The sequence below is a fragment of the Petaurus breviceps genome, unplaced genomic scaffold (genome assembly GCF_028583685.1).
Source record: "Petaurus breviceps papuanus isolate PSGF00001 unplaced genomic scaffold, PetGlider_PUasm1.0 120, whole genome shotgun sequence".
Lineage (NCBI taxonomy): Eukaryota > Metazoa > Chordata > Mammalia > Diprotodontia > Petauridae > Petaurus > Petaurus breviceps.
The window spans coordinates 1804253-1829088 of record NW_027185627.1 but is presented as its reverse complement, the minus strand read 5'-3'; the positions used below and the strand labels follow the sequence as shown (position 1 = coordinate 1829088).

The following is a 24836-nucleotide window of genomic DNA, read 5'->3' as shown; positions in this document are numbered from 1 at the left end:
CACACACACACACACACACACACACACACACACACACACACACACACTCACACATGTGCATGTGGGCTCAGAAGGTTCCTCCAGGCATCAAACACAACCTCATATTTGGTGTTCAGAATAATAGGATGCATCTTCATCACACTTAAGAAAGTAAAGGCTAGGCCTGCAACTGTAGGGAGAACTGGCTTACTCTTTCAATTGGCTAAGAAGTGAGCTTTCCTCAGAAACCTGGCCAGAGGAGTTCCTCAACTATTACCCAATATGGTTGTGGCATCCCTTTGGGGATACATGATAAAAGGGTCCTTTCCACCTTCTCCATCCCTTCTCCCCTCCCAACTCAGAGCAGGTGACGATATCCTCTGTTTCCTGTTGGTCATGACAACTCTTTTTGTGGATGAGCCAGAACTCCCTGTATATACTAAAAGCCACCTGTGGGCCCTCTTCTTCATGGCAGATTTGAAGTGTAAGGATGAAACTGAACTCTAGAGGATCTGATCGAGGAATTCATTTTCCTCATCCTGGCCATAAGCTTGGGTCTCCTGGTCAAGCTGGTATCTGGGACAGGGCCACCTCTAGTTTGTCTTCTTTTCTTGGCAGTGGACCTTGCTAGATCTCAAAATGCAGCTGGTGTCTTCCTCTTCCAGAGCACACCAGCTATAGACTATCAGCTATTGGAGCAGTTGCAGAGACAATAACAGCAGAGGCAGATTAGCTGAGAGGGAGTTAGATAGTCAGAAAATGGGGTAGGGGAAGGGAGAGAGAAAGGGAAAGGGAGAGGAAGGGAAAGGAAGGGAAGGGGATAGGAGGGGAGGGGAAGGAAGGGGATAGGAGGGGAGAGGAAAGGAGGGGAAGGAAAGGGAAGAGGAAGAAGGGAAGAGAAAGTAGGGAAGGGAAGAGAAAGAAAGGGAGGAAAGGTAAGGGGAAGGAAGAGGATAGGAGGGGAGAGGAAGGGAGGGGAAGGAAAGGGAAAAGGGAAGGGAAAGGGAGAGGAGGGGAAGGGAGGGAATTTAAGGGAAGGGAGGGAGAGAAGGAAAGAGAGAGAGACCATCCATCCATTCGAAAGAAAGAGCCCACTTTCTGGGCTATTCTAAATGGAGGTCACATAAAAAATAGCTACTAGTCACTCTGTTATACTTATCCAAGGAGGTTTAAATACTAGCTTCTTAACTGACTGTCATCATTCTATGATTCTTTATTGTTTAGCATTCCCTTTTCTTAGAGGGAATAAAACTGTCTGTTCCATACCTAATTCTTGGTATGCTTGGTATTTTTTTTATTTCCTTCCCCTTTGTTGTGTAGGAACCTTTAGACTAGAGACAAAAATAGAATTATTCCTCAGCAATCTAAGGAAGGGGTAGAACAAAAGCACTGGGAACCCTAATTCTCCTATTGAGGAGAGATGTAAACCTGGGGCAAAAAAAAAATTTAATCCAGTATAAACCTCAAGGGCAGCTACTGTCTTTTGACAGGGATTATCAAAGATAGATAGTCACTGTGGTCTCAGTCTAGGGATGCGTGGCTAGATGCTATGCTAAATGGTAACTGCTATTTTCTTATGGGCTCAGCAGCTCACATGGCCATCAGACTGTAAGACAGCTTGATTGTCTCTGAAACAGGAACCCCATGTCTACAAACTCATAGGAAACCCATTAAATACGTTTTCTCCAAATTTCCCTTTTCTAAACCAAATTCATTCATTTAATAAGCATTTAATTAAGCGCTTACTATGGACCAAGCTCTATACCAGGCACTAGTGATATGTAGACAAAAGCAAAACAGTTCCTGCCCTCAAGGAGCTTGAATTCTATTAGAAAGGGTACTTATAAAGACAGATGAGCAAATGCCACACACACACACACACACACACACACACACACACACACACACACTACATATTCAAAGTAATTTCCAAGAAGAGGGAACTGACAGCTAGAGGGCATCAGGAAAGATCTCCTATAGGACACGGAACTTGAGTTAGGGATTTTAAGAGGTGGAGGTAAGGAATTAGTACATCCTAAGCAGGAGATGACAAAAAGCCTCTACAAAGACACAGAACCAGGAAATGGAAAGTGATGTATGGGGGAAAGCAAATAGAGTAACTTGGCTGGAGCACAAGAGTACATGAAAAGAAATAAAGTGCAAAAAAGCCTAGAAAAGTAGTCTGGTGCCATACTGCAAAGGACTTTAGATGCCACAAAGTGTGTATTTTATCCTAGAGAAAGTAGGGAGCCACCAAAGGGAGTGATATGGTCAGACAGTAAAATCAAGGAAGAGTTTACTAAAAGTCTCCCTGGTCCAGGCAGCTATGCCATTGGGAGTATCCCCCTACCAAATCTTTAAACTGCCTCGAGTTTGTGATGGGTCCATAAATGAAGGAAATAGAAGTTGCTGGCTGCCCAGGTCTCACAATTGCTTTCCCGGATATGGTTGTCAACACCAAATCTCATATTGACTTCTGGGGGTCTGTGGGCAAAGAAAATGGGAGCTCATCACGCTGCTGAGGTTACAAAACTCATCCAACAGCGTTGTTTAATTGCACCACTTTAGGAGGCTAAAATCAATTCAGCATTTTATATTTTCATGCCCTCTGCTCTTATAGCTTGGCACCCAAACAAGGTTATGGAGAGAAAGTGGCATTGAACTGTTTTATCTGCACTAATTAAACATGGTGCTACCCGCTGATCTCTACACATTGATCTGAGCACAGGCCCAGACCACCATGCTGAGGCCAGAGCCTGGTTTCCATAGGAACCACAAAGGAATGGGGTGGGTTCAATCTCATGCTCTATGACCTAGTGATCTTCCTGAGTGATCCTGGGGGAGCCTCCTGACCAATTCCAGAGACAGAGTTCTTATGCTTGCACTCAAGAAAGAGACCTCCTAGACCTCAGAGAACAAAGTCATGCTTCGAAAGAAGGCATGACTGAATTGAGTCTACCTGTGGGTAGCTCCCCAGACATAGAGGAGAGGTGTGACTAGGGACCCCTGGCCCAACTCATAAAGTTCAGCTGAAGCAATTAGGCAGACAAGTGATGAGGGTAATATAGGGTCCTAGGCTTCCAAACTTAATAACCCTATTCTGAGTATCTTCACATTGTCAGCCTAGGACTTCCTGTTTCCATGTGGAATTAGGATTGTAGATTTAGACCTGGAAGGAACTCTGGAAATCATTTAGTCCAGCCTCTTCATATAATAGATGAGGTAACTGAGGCCTAGATTACTTATGTGATTTGCTCAGTCACAGAGTTAGCAAGGAGTAAAACTGGAATTTGAACTAGGTCCTCTGACTCCAAATTCAGTGTTCTTTCCAATATCCCATGCTTCCTTAAACCCAATGTCCACATGGTTGCTGGCCTTTGCTAGCCAAAAGGATAAGTCTCTAGCACTTCTGAGAATATAGGTTAATTTCTAGTCACTTTGACCCATAACTCCATATTAACAATTTACGGGCCTCTTCCTTCTGGTACTATCCAGCTACAGATACTGTGAACCAACCTCACGGTGGAAACCAGCCAGATTCTGACCTATCAAGCCTGAAGCAGCTAGGTACCTTGACAGAAAGACAAGAATAGCATGTATCAGCCAAGTCAAAACACCACCAACACTTCCCTTGAAACCCCAGTGAAGATAAACCAGGATCCTGAAGCTAAGAGCCTTGGGAATAGCATGCCCTTCCCAAACAATGGATCTTCTTTGAGGCTTGCACCATGCCAGTCATCACTTAAGGGAGCAGTCAGAATAGTGTCACCCCAACATCAACTGCTGACCAATTGCTACAAATAGGCAGGTAAACCCAAGAGTCCAAGTATCCACACCATCCTCTTCTGGTTCACTGGTCCTGCTTCCAGGCTAGATGTCCCCCATGAGAGGATGTAAAGATATAGCCTAGAAACAGCTTCTGCAGGACAGATAGTCCCAGAGACCCACAAAAGAACATTCTTCCTATCAAAGTCATTGGAAGTGGCAAATGCTCCACCTCAGAAATGAAAATGATTCTTAACATTAAAGTCAAGGCATTGTCATCTGCTTTGTTACTGCACCCTAAGAACTAGAAGGACTTTCCATGTTATTAGCGGCTGGAATCATCCACGTGGAGAATTGTCACTCCCATTAGAATAGGAGCTCCTTGAGGGCAGTGACTGTCTTATTTTTCTATTTGTATCCACATCACTTGGCACAATGCCTTGCACACAGTAAGCATTTAATAAATTTCATTTGATTTATTCATTCATATCAAGTCCCACTCACCTTTGTCTCTAGGTGGGATCAGGTGGTACAAAGTAAACTGGAAGCCTAGATATGGGAAGGAATGTGGTTACAAAAAAGATCCCAGTTCCAAGAACATAACATTGAGGTGGAACGGAGACCATTCACAAGTAGGAAGAGCCCTGGATCTAGGATCAGAAGCCCTGGGGCTCAAAGCCCCCAGCTCTGCTACTTACCGTGTTTCCCCGATAATAAGACACTGTCTTATTAAATTTTTTGGACAGAAAAACACCAGAGGGCTTATTTTCAGGAGAGGCCTTATTTTAATGAACATTGACAGCAATTTTAATAAACAGGTAAATGTGAACAAAAAAATGTACCTTTATTCAATAAGCAAATCAGTGGGGAAGAACAGGATGACACGCTCACTGCTGCAGCTCTGATTGGATGCAGCTCGGAGCGCGGCGTGCGTTTCACGGTGGGGGGGTGCATACAGAGGGTACCATAATGTAGCGTGTAGCGCAGGGGATCACCTTCACTACAGTAGCAATCTCAATAGGGCTTATTTTCGGGGGAGGGCTTATTTTAGAGGAATCTTACACAGTAAGGGAAGGGCTTATTTTCGGGATAGGCCTTATTATTGGGGAAACACGGTACTAGCTGTGTGGCTTTGGGCTAAATAAGTTCTCTCTGGGCTGCATTTTAATCATCTGTAAAATGAGGAGGTTAGACAATGTGCCCTCTAAAATCCCTTCCAGCTTTAATTCTGGGAAAGGGAGAGGGAGAAGTAGAGGGAGGGGAGAGAGAGAGAGAGACAGAGAAACAGAGACAGAGGGACAGAGAGGGAGAGAGAGAAAGAGAGGGGAGGGAAAGTAAGGGAGAAATAGGGAAGGGGAGGAGAGGAAAGGGGAGGGAGAGACAGAAACAGAGAGACAGAAGCAGAAACAGAGACAGAGAAAATTACATAAACACCTACATAATACCTACATCAGAAGACTAAATAGTCCACTGAGGAGAATTTTTGTAGTTGGCAGCATGAAGAACCTTAATTTAGCTAATATCCATAGATCCAGTGGCAAAATTATAGAACCAGAGCATCTAAAATTTAGAAGGGACCTAAGAAGTCTCCCTGAAGCCTGTCCTGACCCCCTCTTGCTCTTAGTGGTTTTTCTTGCCCAAAAAAATGTATTTATTTGTTACATATTTATATATGTACATGTTTTCTCCTTAGATAAAATGTAAGCTCCTTGAGGGCAGGGATTATTTCATTTCTGTCTTTGTATCCCTAGTACCTAACAGTGCCTGGCATATAGTAGACACATAACAAATGCTGTTGATTGCTTGATTGAAGGGACTTTAGAAGATCATCTAGTTCAATTTCCCTTCTAAGTATAGAAATCCCCTGCAAGTGACCACATTCCTAATGGGTGGTCATCAAGACTCTCATTGAATACTTCCAGTGACAGGGAGCTGACTAACTTGTGAGATAGCTTGTTCCGTTTCAGAAAATTCTCCCTTACATTGAGAAGAAAGCTGGAGTTAGGATTCAAATGGATACAGCAAATAGTTCTTTCTTTTTTATTTTTGAGCTTATAAAATACTTTATTTAGCTACATATAAAGTGTCACACTTCACATACCACATTGTAGCACTCATATCCATGTCATTTGGGCTTCACAGTCTCAAAGACTGGCACTATAGGTAGTAGCAGTAGTAGTAGTAGTAGTAGTAGTAGTAGTGGTAGTAGTAGTAGTAGCAGTAGTATCCTCATTTTAGAGATGAGGAAATTGAGGCTCAGGGAGATTGTGACTTGTTCACAGTCACAGATCTCATAGTTGTCAGAGGCAGGATTTCATTCTAGATCTTCCCAATAACAATCAGCAAGCATTTCTTAATGTCTATTATGTGCCAAGCACAATGCCAGGTCCTGGGGGGGGGGTACTAAGATAGTGCATGACCTCAAGGAGCTTATATTCTAACAAGAGAAAACAACATGCACACAGATAAGTCAATAAAATAGATACAAAGAAAATACGAAGTAATTTGGGGGAGTAGGCTTGGTGAGGAAAGTACTCACTACTGGTGCTAGTTCTAGCCCTCGGAACAACAGAAAATATCTACTTCTTCCATCATTCTTAAAACCCAGCCAATATTTAAAGACAACAATGATGTTCCCTTCCCAATTAAACATCCCAGTTCCTTCAACTGTTTTTCATGTGTTTCCCAAAACTCATAGCATTTTAACCACCCTCCCTTTAAATATATTTTCATCTGTCAATGTTCTTCACTTGAAATATATATATATATATATATATATATATATATATATATATATATATATATGGTTTAAAATATTTCCCTTAAAGTAACATTTCTTCAAGAGAATAGGATGGGGGAAGTGGCCTGCCATAGGAGATTAGACTTTAAAAATTGGGATTTTCATCCTGAAAAGGCAAAAGTTGAGAGTAGCCATGATCAAACTCTATGAAATCATAGTAGGGAAGGGCCTAGATACAACATGCAGAAGATAAATAGCCACTTGTGTGGAGCTTCTCTAAATATGAGGAGGCCAAAGGGCACCCTTAGAAAGCCGAGGAAGGTCAGCTTAGGAAAAATGACAGGAAGTGCTCCTTCGTGTACTGGGTGATAAAACCTTGGCACTCATTACCACAAGAGGTGACACGGCAGGAAATACAAATTGATTTTATAAGAGTTTGGATAGATTTATGAAGGACAGAATCATAAATGGCTCCCGAGAAAAGCTGATTATATTCGTGACCTTTAAAAGCTGAGGTCGGGGGCGGCAGTCAGCTCTGCCCACAGTGCATCCTTTGTGTCTCTGGGTTTGAAGGACTGGGAGCAGGTGCACATACGTGTGTGCTCTCCACATGTACACATGCACACACACACACCATGACTGCCCTGTTGATCATTAATGACACTTATTTAACTAAACCCCAAACTTGAAGAGTCCTGGCAAGAGGAGGTTCAGGGGCAGCTAGATGGCACAGTGAATAGAGTACTGGCCCTGGAGTCAGGAGGATCTGAGTTCAAATCTGGCCTCAGACACCTGATCACACTTACAAGCTGTGTGACCTTGGGCAAGTCACTTAACTCCAATTGCCTTGCCTTCCCCCCTCCAAAAAATAAAGAGCTGGGGGCTCATACATGCATATAGGCCCATGCTCTATTGCAACCCCTTCTGCTTGCTCAGTGAAAGCTATTAGGAGGGAGAGATCTTTCCAGTCCATGGACTGATGTAAGAGAGGGTGTGGAGTAGAAGGAAGGAAAGGGGGATAACTGGGCTTAAATGGTGGTGGGAATAACCAGAAGTGGGATGGTTGAGGCCTGAAAACCAGATAGTCTAAAAACCTGATCAAGGGGTTATGGGAGGCCCTATGAGCAGATAATAAAATGGGGGCCAGACTGAAAAGATTAGGACTTTTCACTCTGAAAAAAGAAAAGCTGATAAAGGACATGATGAAACTCTAAAATCATAAAGAACATAGATGGAGAATGTGAAGACATACTTGCGTACAAACTCCCAAAATATTGGGACAAGGAAGACACTTTGGCAGTTAGAATTAGGAAAGTCTGGCAACAAGTAATAGGGATCCAGGTAAGAGAATTAGGGTTTAGAGTTAAGATCAAGGGAACTGGTAGGGTGATGCAAGATCACACTCTTGGTGAACTAAGATCTTAGCAGCATAGATTCCTAGCTGGAAGGACTTTAGAGGTAGAGTCCAAGGTCCTTAATTTACAAATGAGGAAACTGAGGCCCAGAGAGATTAAGTGACTTGCCCAAGGTCCCTAGTAAGTGAAAGAGCTGGGATTTGAATGCAAGTCTCTGATTCCATGTGAAAATATGACAGGGACTTGGGCACTGGGGGACAAGAAAGGAACTCAGTTACTAGAACTGAGGTATAAGGCTGGGTCTTGGTTACAGGTGCAGAAAGTCAGAGTATGGTTCCTGATACCAGTGTCCAAAGTTAAAGCAGGATGAGCCATTAGAGAAAGCTGTTGAATCAGGAGTCTAGGGCTCCTTACCTTCCCTCTTCCCAGATATAGGTGAGATTGGGTTCCAGACATAGGTCGTGTTGTGAAATGGGTAGGTAAGTGACCCTAGTTTTAAAGATTAGAAAAGGGGTCCTAGGGGCGGCCAGGTAGCACAGCTAGAAAGAGCACCGGCTCCAGTGTCGGCATGACCTGGGGATCAAATCCAGGCTCAGATACTTAGCACCACACCCAGCAATAACTGGCCATGTAAGCTTGAGCAAGTTACTTAACCCCAATTGCTTAAAAAAAAAGAAAAGGGGTTCTTAACTTGGGGTACAAGAACCCCAGAGAGATTTCGAGAGGGCTATGAACTTGAATGAGGACAAAATTACATCTTCATTTTCCACAAACTTCTAGCTGAAATCTAACATTCCCTTCAATTATCTATGAATCTTCTCTGAAGTGCCTCTATTCTAGTAAAGTTTTTCTCTTTCATTATCCTATGTATTCTGAGTTTCACAGGTAGAACACTGGGCCTGTAGTCAAGTCAGGAAGACCTAAGTTCAAATCTAGTCTCAGAAACCTAGCATCTGTGTAACCCTAGACAAGCCATTTAACTCTTTCCTGTCAGTTTCCTCATCTACAAAATGGGAATAATAGCATCTATCTCCCTGAGTTACTGTAAAGATAAAATGAGGTAATATTTGTAAAATACTTCATAAACCCTAAATTACTATAAATGCTAGCTATTGAAAAGAATTATTCTTAAAATGGGTCCATAGGCTTCACCAGACTTCTGAGGCAGGGTCAAGGATACCAAAATAGCTTCAGAACCCTTCTGTTAGAGGGAGCCTGGTCCAGGCAGTTCATTTGCAGGAGATGGGGTGAGGTATAAGGAGCCAATTTATTCTATCTCCTCAGAGATTCCCAAAATGGGTCACTCCAACCCAATGTTATCTAGTCAGAATTTTCCTTCCAAAGTATCATAGAACATAGATCATATATACTAGATTTAGAAATGGAAGGAACTGTCAAGATTATCAAAATCCAGACCTGACATTTTATAGATGAGGAAGATGAGGCCAGAGAAATTAAGTGACTTTCCCAAGGTCATACAGTCAGTAAGTTCTATAAGGATGAATTCATAGAACAGGAAATAGAAAGATCAGAATGAGAAGGGAGAAGAGAAGCTGCCTCTGGAGTCCCTCAACTTGGCCAAAATCAGGGGTGGAAGGACCTTTATGATGAATAAAGGAGATAGGGAGGGAGAACCGAGCAGGTGAAGGCCTTACTGACTTCAGAGCAAACTTTAACAGTTCCAAGGTGGCCATGCTCCCCTTACAGATAACTAGGAAAGAAGACAAATGATAGTCTCTGTTGTTGGCATTGTCCCCTGCCTTTCAAGAAAACCAGGTTTAGTATACCTGTCAGCTTTCACAGGCCTTCCCCTACTTCCCTGGCTCTCCTCCCAGTTAGGAGCACTGATATCCTTGACCAGGACAGGGAACACTATCATTCAAGTTCTACTCCCAAGATTGCTTGCTTAGATACTATGTCTGCCCTAATCATAGGATAGACCATGAGGAACTTCCCTTGTGTCCACTTAAAGAACCAAATAGCAAAGTTGTTCCCTTCTGCATCTGAAGAACACAGAATACTAGTCAGGCTGTGTTTCTTAACCAATGCCATTGCTTCATTTAAGTGTGAGAACTTTATACCTTATATGATATCCTGCAGGTGTGGTCATTGAAACAGGAGACCCACTTCTCCAGGGAGGAAGAGGACCTCACTGTACCATGGGAAGCTCTGGGAACAGTTCTCTGCCCAGGTTTTTCTTCTCTCTGAGGTGCTGCCAACCTTGTTCTTTAGTTCTGTCGTGGTTCTTTCTCACCTCATCTGTGTGACCTTGGGTCAGTCATTTAACTTCTATGGCCCTCATTTTCTTTATCTTTATTGGTAAAAACAAAGGTGATGTGACCTCTATGGTTCTTTCCAACTCTAACTCTCTGACCCTCTTTATATAATGGACCCCACATGAATCTCTCCTGGGTTCATTTAAGTCTCACCTTTGGTCCTCGGGAGTCAGGTCATTCACTGAGGCCCCATTTCCTAAGCTTCTCTCTCCCTTTATCTCTTATCTACCCTCCCCACCCCAAGTATGATGACTTAGTGGCATCCAGAGATTCCAACACTTTAGTGGTGAATTTCAGGTTAATGGAGATGTTTGAGCTGCCATTTGGCTCAGAAAGTTTGGGGGGAAATAAGCTAAATGAGGAGTTCTGCAGCTACAGGGCTTTGCAATGACTTAACTCATTTGTCACGGAATTAATAATTCAGATCCCACACTGTTTCAGCTGGAAGCGGCGAGAGCCGACAGAGGCTTAACCAACCACTTCTGAGATGGGGATTGATCCTGGGAAATGCTGCTGCCTCCACTTTAGCAACCCCACTCAGGCAAAATGTGAGTTGTGAGATGATTTCATATCTGCATTAGAACCATCAAAGCAGAAACATGATGCAAATAAATAAATAAATGAAAACGCTGCCACAGCACAATGCTTTCCCCGGCTCTTGGCGGCAGCATTGGGAAGTTTGGAAATATTTGGGGCCAAATTATCTGAGAAAAAGAAAGGATGATGGACAAGAGTCACTACTATTTAGAAGGAAAAAAAACCCCAAGCAGCTCCATTGAAGAAATGTCTTCAATTCAGGCACTTTCATGTTTATCTTATGAGAGTGAAAAGGGGAGAGAGAACACAGAGATCTTACCTAATTCATCCAAGACAGGTGGGTATCTGACTCTTAGAGATCTCCAGGGAAGCAAACTCACCCAATATCTCTCAACTGAGCCAGTACTTTCTCTAAAAGTCTGTTGATTGGAAGGCAACCTAATACTCCTCAAAAGGTCTGAAGTCATTTGTAAAGAAACCTTCATTGTTGTATGGGGTGCGTGTCTTCATAAGCAGTTTCAAACCTTAAGAGTGTTAGGCTGCCCACCAGCCACCAGGTTTGATGAGACAATGCCTGAGATGGTAGATCTGAGTAAAGGAAGTAATTAGAGCAAAAGCCAATGGAAGCCTGTGTGTTCTACTGGTATCCTCAAAATGTTAAAAGGAAGCAAAGAAATCACCTAGTACAGTGAGTGGATCCCCTGTGACTAATCGAGGGGAGGACTTGGGCAAGAGATGCAGATGCTGGGAAAGCACGTCTGGATTGTGCATTTTGGAAGCAATAACCTATGATGACCAAAGCAAAGATCTAGCTGAGTATTTGAGCATATATGAGGCTGTTCCTGATCTATCCTCACTTTCATTTCTTAAGCATTTACTATGTACCAGGCACTGTGCTAAGTACAGGGATACAAGATAAAAGCAAAAACTATCCCTAGCCTCAAGGAGTTTATATTGCTAGCAGAGAAGACAAACAGTACATAAATTGTTACATACAAGATAAATATACAAGGTGTCCCAAAAGTCTCATTGCAGTTTTTAATCTCTAGTACTAATAATAGTTTTAATGTTCCAAAAGTCTTAGTAAAGTTTAAAATTTTATTGGCATAGTGGATAGAGTGCAGAGCCTGAAGTCAGGAAGACTCTTCCTGAATTCAAATCTGGTCTCAGACACTGACTAGCTGTGTGATCCTGGATAAGTCATGTAACCCTGTTTGCCTCAGTTTTCATCTATTTAAAATGAGTTGGAGAAGGAAATGACAAAGCACTTCAGGTTCTTTGTCAAGAAAATCCCAGACTGGGTCACCAAGAGTCAGACGTGACTGAAGTGACTGAACAAAAGCCTTTTGGAATGCCCTGTACAGCAGATGGAAGGTAGATTTATGGGGAAGGCATGACTAGCTAGGAGTGTCTGGACAAGGCCTCCTGTAGGAGGTGGGGCTGGAGGAGAATCTTAAGGGAAGTCAGGGATTCTATGAGACAAAAGTTAGGAGGGAGAGCATGTTTCCAATAGTGGTGCTGGTTTATGATGAAGCGTCCTCAAACTCTCAAAAAACAGTCTCCCTAGTGATATATATATATACATGTGTGTGTGTATAGATAGATAGATAGATAGATAGATAGATAGATAGATAGATAGATAGATAGATAGATAGTTTAATCTATTGATCTCAAACTGGCCCTTCCTCTTTGAGCTTGGCCACCATGTACCTTAAATATGGAACTCACCAGTCCAGACACCCTCCCAAAATACGGGGAAAGTACAGTGACTAGTAACTGACTATCTTATTTGTTCTTTCTATGCAGAGTATTTCCCTAGCACTCACATATTCTCTGTCTCTTTCTCTCTGCCTCTGTTTCTCTGTCTGTCTCTGTCTCTCAGTCTCTCTGTCTCTCTGCTATCCTTCCCTCCCTCCTTCTCTCTCTTCCTTCTCTCTCTGTCTCTGTCTCTCTGTCCCTCTCTCTGTCTCTGTCTCTGTCTCTGTCTCTCTGTCTCTCTCTGTCTCTCTCTCTCTGTCTCTCTCTCTTTCTCTCTCTGTTGTTTTTCAGTTTTCAGGTTCATTCCATTGTAACCTTTCTGATCCCCTGTGTACCCTGGAATGAATACCTTCATTCCTTCCTCGCTCCCTGAAGCTCTTCATCCCAGGACACTCCTTCTGTTTCATTACCTCGAATCTCTATAATTAGAACCTCCATGGCAGAAGTAGTAGCAGCAGTGACAGCAGCAGCAGCAGCAGCTAGTCAGCTTTACGCATGCCAAGGAGCCCCACACCTTTCATGTTCTGCTTTTATCTGGGACCTATTGGGCTGTACCACTAATACCTAAACAGGCCCAGGACAGTCATTATTCAGAGCTAGAACTAAATAAGATCATTATCAGTTTGATAATTATCTGCCCAACCAAAGATTAGCATGATGATATTCTGCAGTTGGAGACACCCACTGCTTTGCTTCAATTAAAAGAAGGTGGAAAGCAGGGGAGTCATTGCTTTTGAATGGAGGAGAGCTCATTTACCTTGCCAACATCATTTTAAGTAAGGGACTTACAAGAGAAAAACATCAGCTTCCCATCCTAGTTCTGGGGTATCAAAGTATCCTTCCTATTAATTACTGAATAAAAAAAGAATCTGATGAGCTGAAAATACACAATTGTATTTATTCAGAGAGTGTTACCTGGGAAAACCCCAAAGGAAAGTGGAAACAAAGCTCCCCCTACTGCTCAGAAGATGTAGTGCATCAGCCATGGGCCCACTCTTGATGGTTCTTGCTAACAGAACTTTCTAACAGGGCCAACCCCCATTTGACAAAGGGGATTCACGGTTTCTAAGATCTGGGCATTGAGAGGGAAATAGGAGAAAATGTGGTGGGATCTTCTCTCTGTGCCTTTGCACAGTCTGTTCTCCAAACCAGGGATGCACTCCTTCTTCATCTCTTGTCTCTTAAAATCTCTATTTCATTCCAAGGGTTGCTACTGCCCACCATGACTACAAAAAATTAGGCTGTATTTACATACCTATGTTGTTTCTTCCTAATTCAGTATCAGCTCCTTCAGGAAAGGGACTATTTCCTTTCTGTCTTGAGATCTCCAGCCCTTGGCACAGTACCTACTAGATAGATGGTAGGGGTTTGATAATGGCTTGTAGAATGAATGAGGTTACATAGGGAAAAAATCATCTGCTGGTTGTTCTAAGTGTCTGGGGGCTAACTTTTCCCAGTGAATATCTCTAAGCTTAGTTACACTGGTCTTGATGTAATAGAAAATCCAAAAATACCTGTACCATTCTAATTTGGAGTCAGAAGACCTGGGTAGGGGTCTTCCCAAGTTCCACTGTTTCTTTACTGTATGAACTTCATCAAGTCACCTAATATGTTTCTTTTTCATCATCAATGGCATTTATCTATCACTTGAAGGGTTGCAAAGCACATTACAAATATTATTTCATTTGATCCTGGCAACAATCTTGTAAGATAGATATCATTACCACCATTTTGCACTTGGGGAAACTAAGGCCAGCAGAGTTTAAGTGACTTGCTTGGGGTCACACAGTGGTAAGTGTTAGGTCTTTCTGACTTGACATCCAGACCTCCAACTGCACCACCTCTAGCAGCACCATCACATTCTTCATATCTAAAACTAGAATAATGATTATACATTCACTATTTCAGAGGGCGTTTGTGAGGATCACATGAAATAACGGAGGTAGACTTTTTGAAATACAAAAGTATTAAAAATATTTTAAATCTTCAAGGATACATTGTAACAAGTGGTCTTCGTGGATGGAGGTTTTGAACTTTTTATGTCATGGACCCCTTTGGCAGTCTGATGAAGCCTTGTCAGAATAATGTTTTTAAATGCATAAAATGAAATGTTCAAGATTTCCAACCAATTAAATTGAAATGCTGTTGTAGCTTTAAAGGAAAAAATGACACAGTTAAGTTCTCAGACCCCAAGTTAAGAACCTTTGGGATAGAGGAAAAGACCTCAATTTAGCATCAGACAATCTAGGTTCAGACTGTAACTATGCCACTTACTGTCTCTGTATCACCTTGGACAAACCAATTAGCTCCTCTGGGCCTCAATTTTTGAATCTGGAAAATAAAGAAGTTAGACTAAACATTCTCTACCGTCCCTTGCAGCCTTAAACTAGAAGATTTTTTTTAGTTTGCTAGGACCTTTCAGAATTTTCACCCCCCTGTCATAGCCTTCATGTACTCAGGCCTGCCTCCAAGGTCTTGGTCAAGGGTTTCATATATTTCCCAAGCCCAGGCAGGGGGTTCAGTTGCCTACTCTGAAAGTGGTGATTACTAAGAGTAGGACTTAGGTAAAAGGGGATTATTTTTTAACTCTTAGTCTTAATAAAATAAGAATAATCCATGATTTGAAAAATCCACAGAGATTCTAAATTCCAAACCCTCCCAGGAAGTGAGTGCTGCTAGTCTGATTCCCTCTGAAACAAACTGCCTGAAAAGACTTTGCCTCATCCCCTTTCCTGTCAATCTGCCAAATCAGACCCTGCCAGTATAATGTTAAACACATTCCATGGCTCCACAGCTTAGACAGATAAAAATTAGTTATGAAGCATAATGGTATTTCCAACTTGCTGATGGCTTTTCCCCACCTATCCAAACTGCTTTCAGACTACAAAGCCCATTAAAGCATTGGTCCAATCCATCAGGATATATCATGGCAGCTGAACAGGATCCTCAGAAAAAGTTGTCTCTAGAAAAGACAGAAAGACATCATATCCACCACACTAGGGATGACCTATCCTGAAGATGCTTAACTTCCAACTGATTCTTCTAGAGTGACCAGAAATTTTGTTGTCACCCTGGGGGAATTGTAATTACTGCGGTCTCACATCCCAGAACCAATGCTATCCCTGTCTGATTCATAGGACCAGAGTTAAAAAAATACTAATTTCCATTCTTCTCAACCAGAATTAATAAAAAAACAATACATCTATGAGTCAACAAGAGAACAAATGCCTACTGCATGCCATGCCCTACATTAAACACAGTAAGAAATAGCCTACGATTAGGGGTGGCCAGGTGGCACAGTGAGTAAGAGCACTGGCCTCAGAGTCGGGAGACCTGGGATCGAATCTAGACTCAGATACTTAGCACCACACCCAGAAATAACTGGCCAAGTAACCTTGAGAAAGTTACTTAACCCCAATTGCTTTAAAAAAAAAATAGCCTACAATTGAAAAAGAAGGTCTATTGAGAATGGTGGATTCCCAAGACAGGGAATTGAAATTCTTTCCCTCCTCATTTCCATTTCCTAAATAACTTGGCTTCCTTCAGGTCCCAGCTAAAATTTCACCTGCTGAAAGAAGACTTTTTCTGATCTCCTTTAATGCTAATGCCTCCTCTCTGTTGATTATGTCTAGTTTATCCTGTAAATGTCTGGATTGTAATAGTTGTTTGCATGTCCATTAAACTGTGAGCTTATTGAGAACAGGTACTGTTCTTGGCCTTAGAAGCTTAATAAAGGTTTGTTAACTAACTGATTGTTCCACATATCATAAATTTAGAGCCATATAGGGGTTATCTAGTCCATCTCCCTCAGTTTTACAGATCAGGAAACTGGGACCAAGCTAAATGGTTTGCCCAAGGTTGTAACTATGAGGAAGGGCAGAAGTCTAGCTGTACCAGGGAGGGTTTGTCAGATGGCAGCAAGAGGAAAACCTCTGCAAAAAATCACTCTGAATCCCTCCCAGGGCTGTAGTTAGGTCGTCATTCTCCTTAGGCCTGACCCCATTTCTGGGAGGCACACCTTCAGGGCTCTTTCTGTAAGACAAGTAGGCCTCACTCTTAAATCAAACACCAACACCTATTAAAGAATACATCCTTCATCTCCCATAATCCTGAATTATGGCTCTCTAACCATTCCTATCAAGGATTCAGCACTGGCCACTCAGGAAGGCAGAGGAGGAGGCGGCCAAGCTAACCCTTCAGGGAAGCCTCTCTGGGCTATGACAGCTCTGCTCACCCATAATTAATTTTCCACATTGCATTACAATGACTGTACACATGCTGGAAATAACTGTCATATCTCCTGGATGCTGCCTGGGTGACTGAGAGCTTACAAGGCTGATAGTGGATTTATGAACTCAGTCATTTCATTCAGAGTCAAGAGAGGTGGGGGTCAGGGGAAAAACAGGCCAGGTGTGTCTCTCTAAGGCTACACGTCCACATATGTGCTCACATCTGTAATTGTGTGTGCTTGCGTGCACATCTGCGCACAGCAGGCCTGGCTCAGTGTCTGCATTTCAGATATTTAATAGTGCATAAAAAAAATTATGAGAAAAGTGTTTTGCATTAAAGCCTCCATGCAGATGGTCCTCTTTTCTTCTGCCTCTGGGTTTATTATTGGGTAAAGTTTTGATTTAGTGGAGATCAGCCATGTTTTTACAGTTTGATTTCTTGATTTAAACAAGCTGGATAACGTAATGGACCTTTTATTGCGCCTTTTATTGTCTCTCTTACTTAGACTGTAGGCCCCTGGGGCAGGGACTGTGTCTTTGACATTTTATGCAGCCCCAAGAACACCACTGGTGCTCAACAAATAATAAATAACCTAAATAGTAAAGCCAGATTCCACGAGTTGCAGAACATGCTCATCATTTGATGACGTGACATCACACCGAGCTGAGCCAATTGTCACCTATTAACATTCTCTCATTTGTATATCGAAATCCTGTTGTGTAAAACGGCATCCAAGGTGAAATTCTTCATGAAAATAAGCGACATTTTATGGTAATTTGGGCAGTCCAAGTTTGGTGGGCTTCTTAAGACCCTTAACACCACAGGGCAGCACATGACTCGTCACACCAGAGATCCTGGGCGACCTCTGCTTTCACAGACGTACAACATGTTCTCTCATTTCATCTTCACAGTGCTAGGACATTATTTTCATGTGACAAGTAAGGAAACTGCTCGTGATAGTACGACAGGAGCAGAGTGAGGACTAGAACCCAAGGTCCTGGACTCCCGCAACAGTGTTATTTTCACCATCCACGATGCTTATCACAGGCACATGAATCATAGATTTAGAGCTGGAAGGGACATCAGGGGGTCATCTAAATCCAATCCCTTCATTTTAAAGATAAGGAGAATGAGGCTAAGACAAGTTAAGTGACTTAGCCAAGGTCACACAGGTGATAATCACTGACTGAGATAGAATCTGAACCTGGATCCTCTTAATCCAAATCTCTCTTATCACTATATCAATCTCAATCTTACATTGACTAGATATAGATCTGGAGATTCATTCAACAAATGTTTATTAAGTGTTTACTACATACAAGGCATTGTGCTAGGCTTTGAGAATACAAAGACAAAAATGAAACCAAGCCTGTCCTTAAGAAGTTTATAGTTTACTGATAGAATACAGATGAATCTAAATAAACACAAAAGAAAGTGACATGAGGATAGGAACTAGGAATGCTATTTGTCTAACACCAGCAAGTCTTTGCCTTATTCCAGAATTCTCTCACAGACCCTTCCCCTATCTCCAACTCTAATCCAAGTACCAATAACCTCCACCCCAAAAAAGAAAAAACCTAGAAGTTTCTACCTAAGGGAGGAATGCCAGGTAGCTTTTCCTGGAAACTCATGCCAAAGGGATATTGAAAGGGTGAAGAATATGAAAAGAATTCACAATCAAAAGACTGGGATTCAAATCCCTATTCTGTTTCTTACTGCCTGTGTGACCTTGGGCCAATCCCTTCATCTCTCTGGAACTCAATCACATGCTTGGTCAAACTGGGGAGGAGGGGTTGGATTTCCTGACCTCTAAGATCCCTTTTACCAAGACTACAATTTTCCAAGTCTGTGATTCTTTGAAAATCTAAAACATTCCTCCTTGTTCCAAGAAGGAAGCATCACACCCAACAAGACTGAGCATTAAAAAAGGAAGGTTCTGCCTGCTGCTCCCTTCAGGTTATCCAAGGCTCTAGATCTATGGAAGATAGGAGTCCTTAAAGGCCCTCAATTCTTTTAGTTTCAGGGCAAATGGCTTATACTCAGACATTATTCATGTCCATACATACACACAATTAAATAGAAGTGGACTAGTTGAGGGTTGCAACCTGGTAGCCCCTTCCCCTTGGCTTCTCATCTTGACCTCTGAATTGGATTTTCACTAATTCCTAAACCTTAATTCTAGCCTCATGTCCAAATTTCAGGCATGTCAGTCCTCATTTATCCTGATTGTTCAGAGAATAGAGAAGTTTGTCTATTATGCAGAGAGGGAAAATGTCCCCCTCATTTCATAGATTTCCCTACCCAGCTTCTCCCAGGTGACTAAAGTCATCCAATCAATCAACTGCTACTTTTTAAGTACATACCTTCAGAGCCAGGTCTGTGCTAGGCTCTCAGAATATATGTAATGAAGCAATCCCTACTCTCCCAGAGCTTATATTCTAACAGCGGAGATAACAATATATAAGCAGTAGAGAATATAGATAAAGAGGATAAATCCAAAGAATAGAGTAATACAGTAAATAAATACAGTAGTTTGGTAGGTAGTAAGACTGATCACATTGATACATAGCTACTTCTTTAAAGGTTTACCAAGTGCTTTCTTCACAATAAGATCCCCTTGGATGAGGAATATTCCCATTTTATAGATGAGGCAGTTGGAGCTTAGAGAAGCCAAATGATTTGCCTAGGGCCACACAAGCAGTAAATGACAGAGATGAAACCTGGACCTAGTCCTTGTTGAGCTACCAATATGCAGTCAGGGAAAGACTTCCCATTCTAGAGTTCTTGAATTAATGAGATAATTAATTTCAAAGTATTTTGAAAATTGTAAATAGTCACAGATATTATATAGGTAATATTTATAGGTATTATTGCATGTGGAAACAGCATCTTCACAACTACAACCTACAAATTGAGGAGTTTTGAAATGGAATGAACTGAAAGTCAGTAACAGTATAAGATCTATTGTCACTATTTTTCTCAGAATGTCTGATCCCAGGGTGTTCAGCCCACCTGACATTATCAATCATCAAGGTATGTGTGGGGTCTCTTCCTACAAAGGTTTCACTAGTAGGAGCTGAGTTTGCCCAACCATTTCTCTGGAGAATCATTTGGTAGGTGGGAGCAATTAATAGTCAAAAGACAATGAAAGGAGGCAGGAAAGAAACAGCAACCACCACCACCATAAGAGTTAATCAGCTGAGATTTTAGCAAAATAAAAATGCAATTTGAAAAAAAAAAACACACTGCGTCCATAGCCAAGGTTCATAGTTAGCAAGCTAAAACTCACGCATGCCAAGATTAAAAATAAAAATGAACCAGCCCCAAATGACAAGAAAGAAGTATGGAAGGAAGGGACGGAGGGAGAGAGGAAGAGAAGGAGGAAGGGAGGGAAGGAGAAGGACTTCTGGGCTAAAGGTAGAAAAGAAACACCATTTCCTCACCTCTTGGTATATGGATATGGTATGTATGGTTCCTAGGAGGATCTATGTTTGGGATAAGGGGTGTTAATCTGAGAACAGAGGGTAATAAAGAGCCTCACATACTTAATTATTGTTATTTTGCATTTGCAGGATGTTTCACAACCATTTATTGGTTGTTCCATCAAGGAAGCCCTAGCCTCCACCAGGGAACTGGGTTATAGCATACTAAGGAGCACTAAAGGCCAACCCAATTCCTTTCTCCCAAACCTAGGGCATTGTTATATATCCACACAGTTAAGAAGAAACAGACTAGTTAAGGGTTACAATCTAGTAGCCCCTTCCCTTTGACTTATCAATTTTGGCCTCTGAATAGCATTTCCACTAATCCCAAAATCTTACTCTAGTCTCATGACCACCCTCATTCTTCATACTCTGTTTTGGAAGTTGAGAAAGGTGTGTCTTGGCAATGAACAGGGGAAGTTGTCCCATTTTACTCCCTAGTTCAAATTACAGAATCGCAATAGATCCTAGGGTTCATCTGGTTCAACTATTTCCCAACTTGTGCAGAAATCCCTTCTACAACTTTCTCACTTTACCTACTCCCAGGCAGAAATATGTTTTTTTTCCCTTCAGAGGACAGAGAAAAGGCTGGTGACACTGATTTGTTGAACCAGGGTACAGCTAAATATCAAAGCTGGTAAAGCTGGCTTTTTTTGCAAACCCAATCCTAACAAACTCCCTCATTCCAATTTCCAATGTCCTTATTGAGTCGTGGAATAATTGTTAGAGACTGAAAAGACCATCTAACCCATATTCCTCTTTTAGCAGATGGAGAAACTGAGTAAGGCCAATCTAAAAGTCAATACATGTGTAAACAGGGCACCAGATTCTAATTCTGGTTCTACCTCTAACTGGCTATGTAGCCTTAGGAAAGTTACTCAAGATCTTTGCAACTCGCATTCCATATCTGGTCATTCAGGTCCCCTGTCAGTTCTAATATTCTATGCAATCTATTAAATTCAATTAATCATTAAACAGTTACCATTGTGCTACTTTTCAGGGATTCAAAAGCAAAAACAAACTAATCCCTACCCTGATGGAACTTAGATTCTATTTGTTATTCAACAAATAGTTATTAACTGCCTGCAATGTTATTCTATGCTCTCATGAGTTCTAGAGAAATGAAGTTTATGCCTAAGGACATAAAGCTGGCTAATGGCAGAATAGGACTAAAACTCATGTCTCTTGTCATTCAGCCCAGCATTCTTTCTATTATACCTCCAAAACTATGTACCACTGCCACAACTGTGTCTATGATTCTGGGCCCTTTCCCTCTACCCATAATGGGCAATACATATAAACTTCTACATTATCTAACACTTACTTCTTCTAGCAAAAATAATGCCTTAACCCAGATACAATGCACATATCTCCAGAAGATCCCTCAGGGTGATTTTAATGGTTGGAATTCCAGCCTTCTGAGATAAGCTGATTCAAATATTAGCCTGATAACCTTTGCTAGAACAATGTGTTCAAGAATATGAAATAAAGCTTGGCGCCAAAAAAAATTTTAGAAGTCACAAGATTTTCCTTGGAAATAAGCCTTAGAAGTGCCTTTATGATACTTCTCTTTGGAATGGAAAGAGAGTGAGGAATCTTATATACTTAGTGGCTGGCTGAAGGGAGATGGGGAAGGAAGTTGGGCAAACCCTGATTCTTGGAGTTTCTGAAGAACAGCCAGCAACCTCCCTAAGAGATACCAGGAGCCTGGACCTTGACTTTAGGAGGCTGGAAGGCAGTGACTGCCACCACAGGGGCTGGAAAAGGTTCTTAATCATTCAGGCAGATGGGCAGATTCCTGGGAACACCAGATGGGGCTCTGCAGGGTTGTCAAGGAGAGCTGCTGCCTAGCTAAACATAAGGAAAAAAAACTTCTGAACAATTGGAGCTGTCCAAAAGTAGAGTGGAAGAGTGAATTCTCCATTATTGGAAGACTTCTAGAAAACACGGATCAAGGATATGGTAAAGGGGATTCCTGCTCCCAAATGTGTTGGAGTAGATGGCCTCTGAGGTCCCTTCCAACTCTATGATTCTCACCTTCAATCCTACCCCTCATCTTACTCATTGACCTTATTGGCCACTTGGCATTGACTGACTTCAAAATGGAGTTAATAGGCTACCAGATCAGTTTTCATTTTGGCTTATCTGTTTCTGGTGGAGGTAGGGATATGGAAGTATAGCTGCGATTTGAGGAGGAAAAACTTGATCCTGTTTCTTGGGGGTGTACTGTATGAAAAGGATTGGTGTCAGTCTGGAGTTACCTATTTCCCTGGAGCCAGCCCAAGTCCTTAAAGATCCCAGGCAGCTTTTACTGGCACAGCCTGGAAGAGCTACCTTCCTCTTGAATCCAGGGAGAATGTTCAATTTCAACCATTGAGACTTCCTAAAATCCAAATCTAAGGAAACCTCAAACCTCCCACGCACCCAGACACAAACTCCTTAATCCCAGGAATCTCACTCAGCACCCCCTCAGCAGCAGGCATACAGGGTGCTCTTACATTTTAATAGTGAAGTTTCCAGATCACCCTGATGAGTTCCCCCCCAGAGACCCTTCTCCAAGAGATGACTCCAGTGGGTCCTTTTGTAGACTCTCCACCAGGATTTCAGCAAAAGAACCTCCTGTGCTCAAAGCCAGTCAGGAGCCCCAGCTACCCCCATGAATTTCTTCAGCATCACTAGGGAGGGCTGCTACCATAATTAAAAGTAGAGCACTGTCTGCTGGGAGGAGCGAGATCCAACCCCAGGGAACCGGGTGGGGAAGGTTGATGGGGATGGAAATGTACACCCAAATCTCTCTGGGCTGTCTAGGAAACACACAGAAAGGGGGATGGAGGTGGGGGGTGGGGGGCAAGGATACCACATAGCTTGCAACTCAATGTTGAAGCCACTAAGCCCTGGAATCTCAGTCCATGGCTAATACCATTAACCCTTGACATCCTGCAGAGATCCCCATCCTGGCTGCTTCCCTTACTGCAGAGGCGGCAAAGAACCCACGTCCGTGCCTCTTGCGATTCAACACCCGGCTGCCACTTTCTTCTCTTTCCCCTCAACCGGGCCCACTCAATCCTGTCTGCCACTGGCGGGGCGAAGATGAAAATACTCCGACCAGATGGGAGCTGAGACTAACAAGTATTCTCGACTCTCCAGAGCGCACACAACCAGGGAGGGCGGTTCCCTCTCAGTGGAGGAGAAATGGGGGACACAAGACACTCAGGGACCGAGACAGTAGCTTACTGGGGCCCGAGGGCTGTAGGCTGCAGAACTCCCTCCTGCCTGAACCAATCTTACCCCTACAAAGCCCTAAGGGAAGGGAAAAAGCTCTCCTTACCTGTACCAGTCCAGACCCCTGTCGTAGTTCCGATCAAAGAAGTGGGGCTCAGTGCCCACAGCCCGTACGTCGGGGTGTACGCGGATAAACTCCAGTACCGCCCGGGTGCCCCCCTTCTTCACACCCACGATGATAGCCTGGGGGAGTCTCTTCGTGCCCAGCTTCGGGGTGCTGGAATGGTTGGTGGAGGCCAGGCGGGGAGCCGGTGCGGGCGCAGAGCTGAGGGCGGGGGCCCCGGGGGAGGCAGCGCTGGGCGCCGGGCCCTCTAGGCTGCAGTAAGGGGACTTCTGGAGAAGTTTCTTGCCACCCACGTTCCGGATGAGGAGACAGCGGTGCTCCCCGAGACCACGGCTTTGCATGAGACTGTCGCAGCAGAAGAGAAGGCTGTAACACAGGTAAGTGCAGGACAGAGAGAGCGTGAAGATGAAGAGGAACCTGCGCGTCAGCCGGGGGGGAGGTGGCACTGCCCAGCCGAGGACTCTACAGGCCATGTCTCCATGGGCCCGGAGCAGGGGGCATGGTTTCCTGGGGGGTGCCGGCGGGATTGCTCCGGACCTGCTGGGGCATGGGGGGCGCGACCCCAACTGGGGAGCAACAGTTGCGGGCTGGGCGTCGGGGCCGCCTTCTTGGCGGGGCGATGCCAGCCTGCGCGCCCACCATGCCCGGCTGCCCGGGACTCCCGGCGGCGGCGGCAGCTCTGGGACCAGTTGGCGGCTCTTCCCGCATCTCCTAGTTTGTAGGAGAAGAGGCTACGGGGAGTTGGGGAGGCTCCCAGAGTGTCCCGGCTCAGGCATCCCCGTCCCGTGTAGTCCAGGACCCGCCCCCAGTCTAGAACCTTAAGCATTCATCTCCTTCAGTGCCTGAGGCTCCCAGGGGCCGGAGGAGCGCAAGAGGGTAATCCCAGGTTCGGTAGGGGCGTAAAATCCCGGCGCTGGCGGCAGCTGCTGGCGGCCCCCGGCTGCGGCGGCACCGGCTCACTGGCTCCCCGGGAAATGCCGAGCTGAACGCGCTGCTGGCTCTATTTAAAGGGGCCGCCTGACGTCAGCGGCCCGGGTCCCTGGAGCCCGCGCCCCGCCAACAGGGACTGGGGCCCCTTCTCCCATGAACCCTGGACTTCTCTGGGGGACCACGAGCAGCCCTGCTCCCCTTCACCCTCCAGCCTCCACCCAGAAGCGTCCGTCAGTGCCTTGGAGCTCCTCAGTGCGCCCCAGCGGGAATCCCTGGTTGGCCGGTGCGATCCGCGGGGAGCCCTTCCCCGCCCCTTGCTCCCCAGGACCCACGGGCGGGGCCGGGACGGGCAGGGCGGAGGGAAGGCGCCGGAGGCTCTGCACGCACACGTAGAACCAGCCCCCAAACCCAGCCTGCCCTCCCGGGATGGGACAGCCA

The 24836-nt window shown here is 43.8% G+C and overlaps 1 protein-coding gene across 1 annotated transcript in view; it reads right to left on the bottom strand.

Annotated features, from left to right (window-relative positions):
- The window catches only part of HS3ST2 (heparan sulfate-glucosamine 3-sulfotransferase 2), a 153184-nt gene extending 129114 nt beyond the window's left edge, over positions 1 to 24070 (bottom strand). The window contains exon 1 of the mRNA XM_069089221.1: positions 23451 to 24070. Within this exon, the coding sequence (XP_068945322.1) occupies positions 23451 to 23941 (491 nt within the window). The 5' untranslated portion in view covers positions 23942 to 24070. The remainder of the gene's footprint in view (positions 1 to 23450) is intronic.
- Between the last annotated feature and the right edge of the window lie 766 nt (positions 24071 to 24836).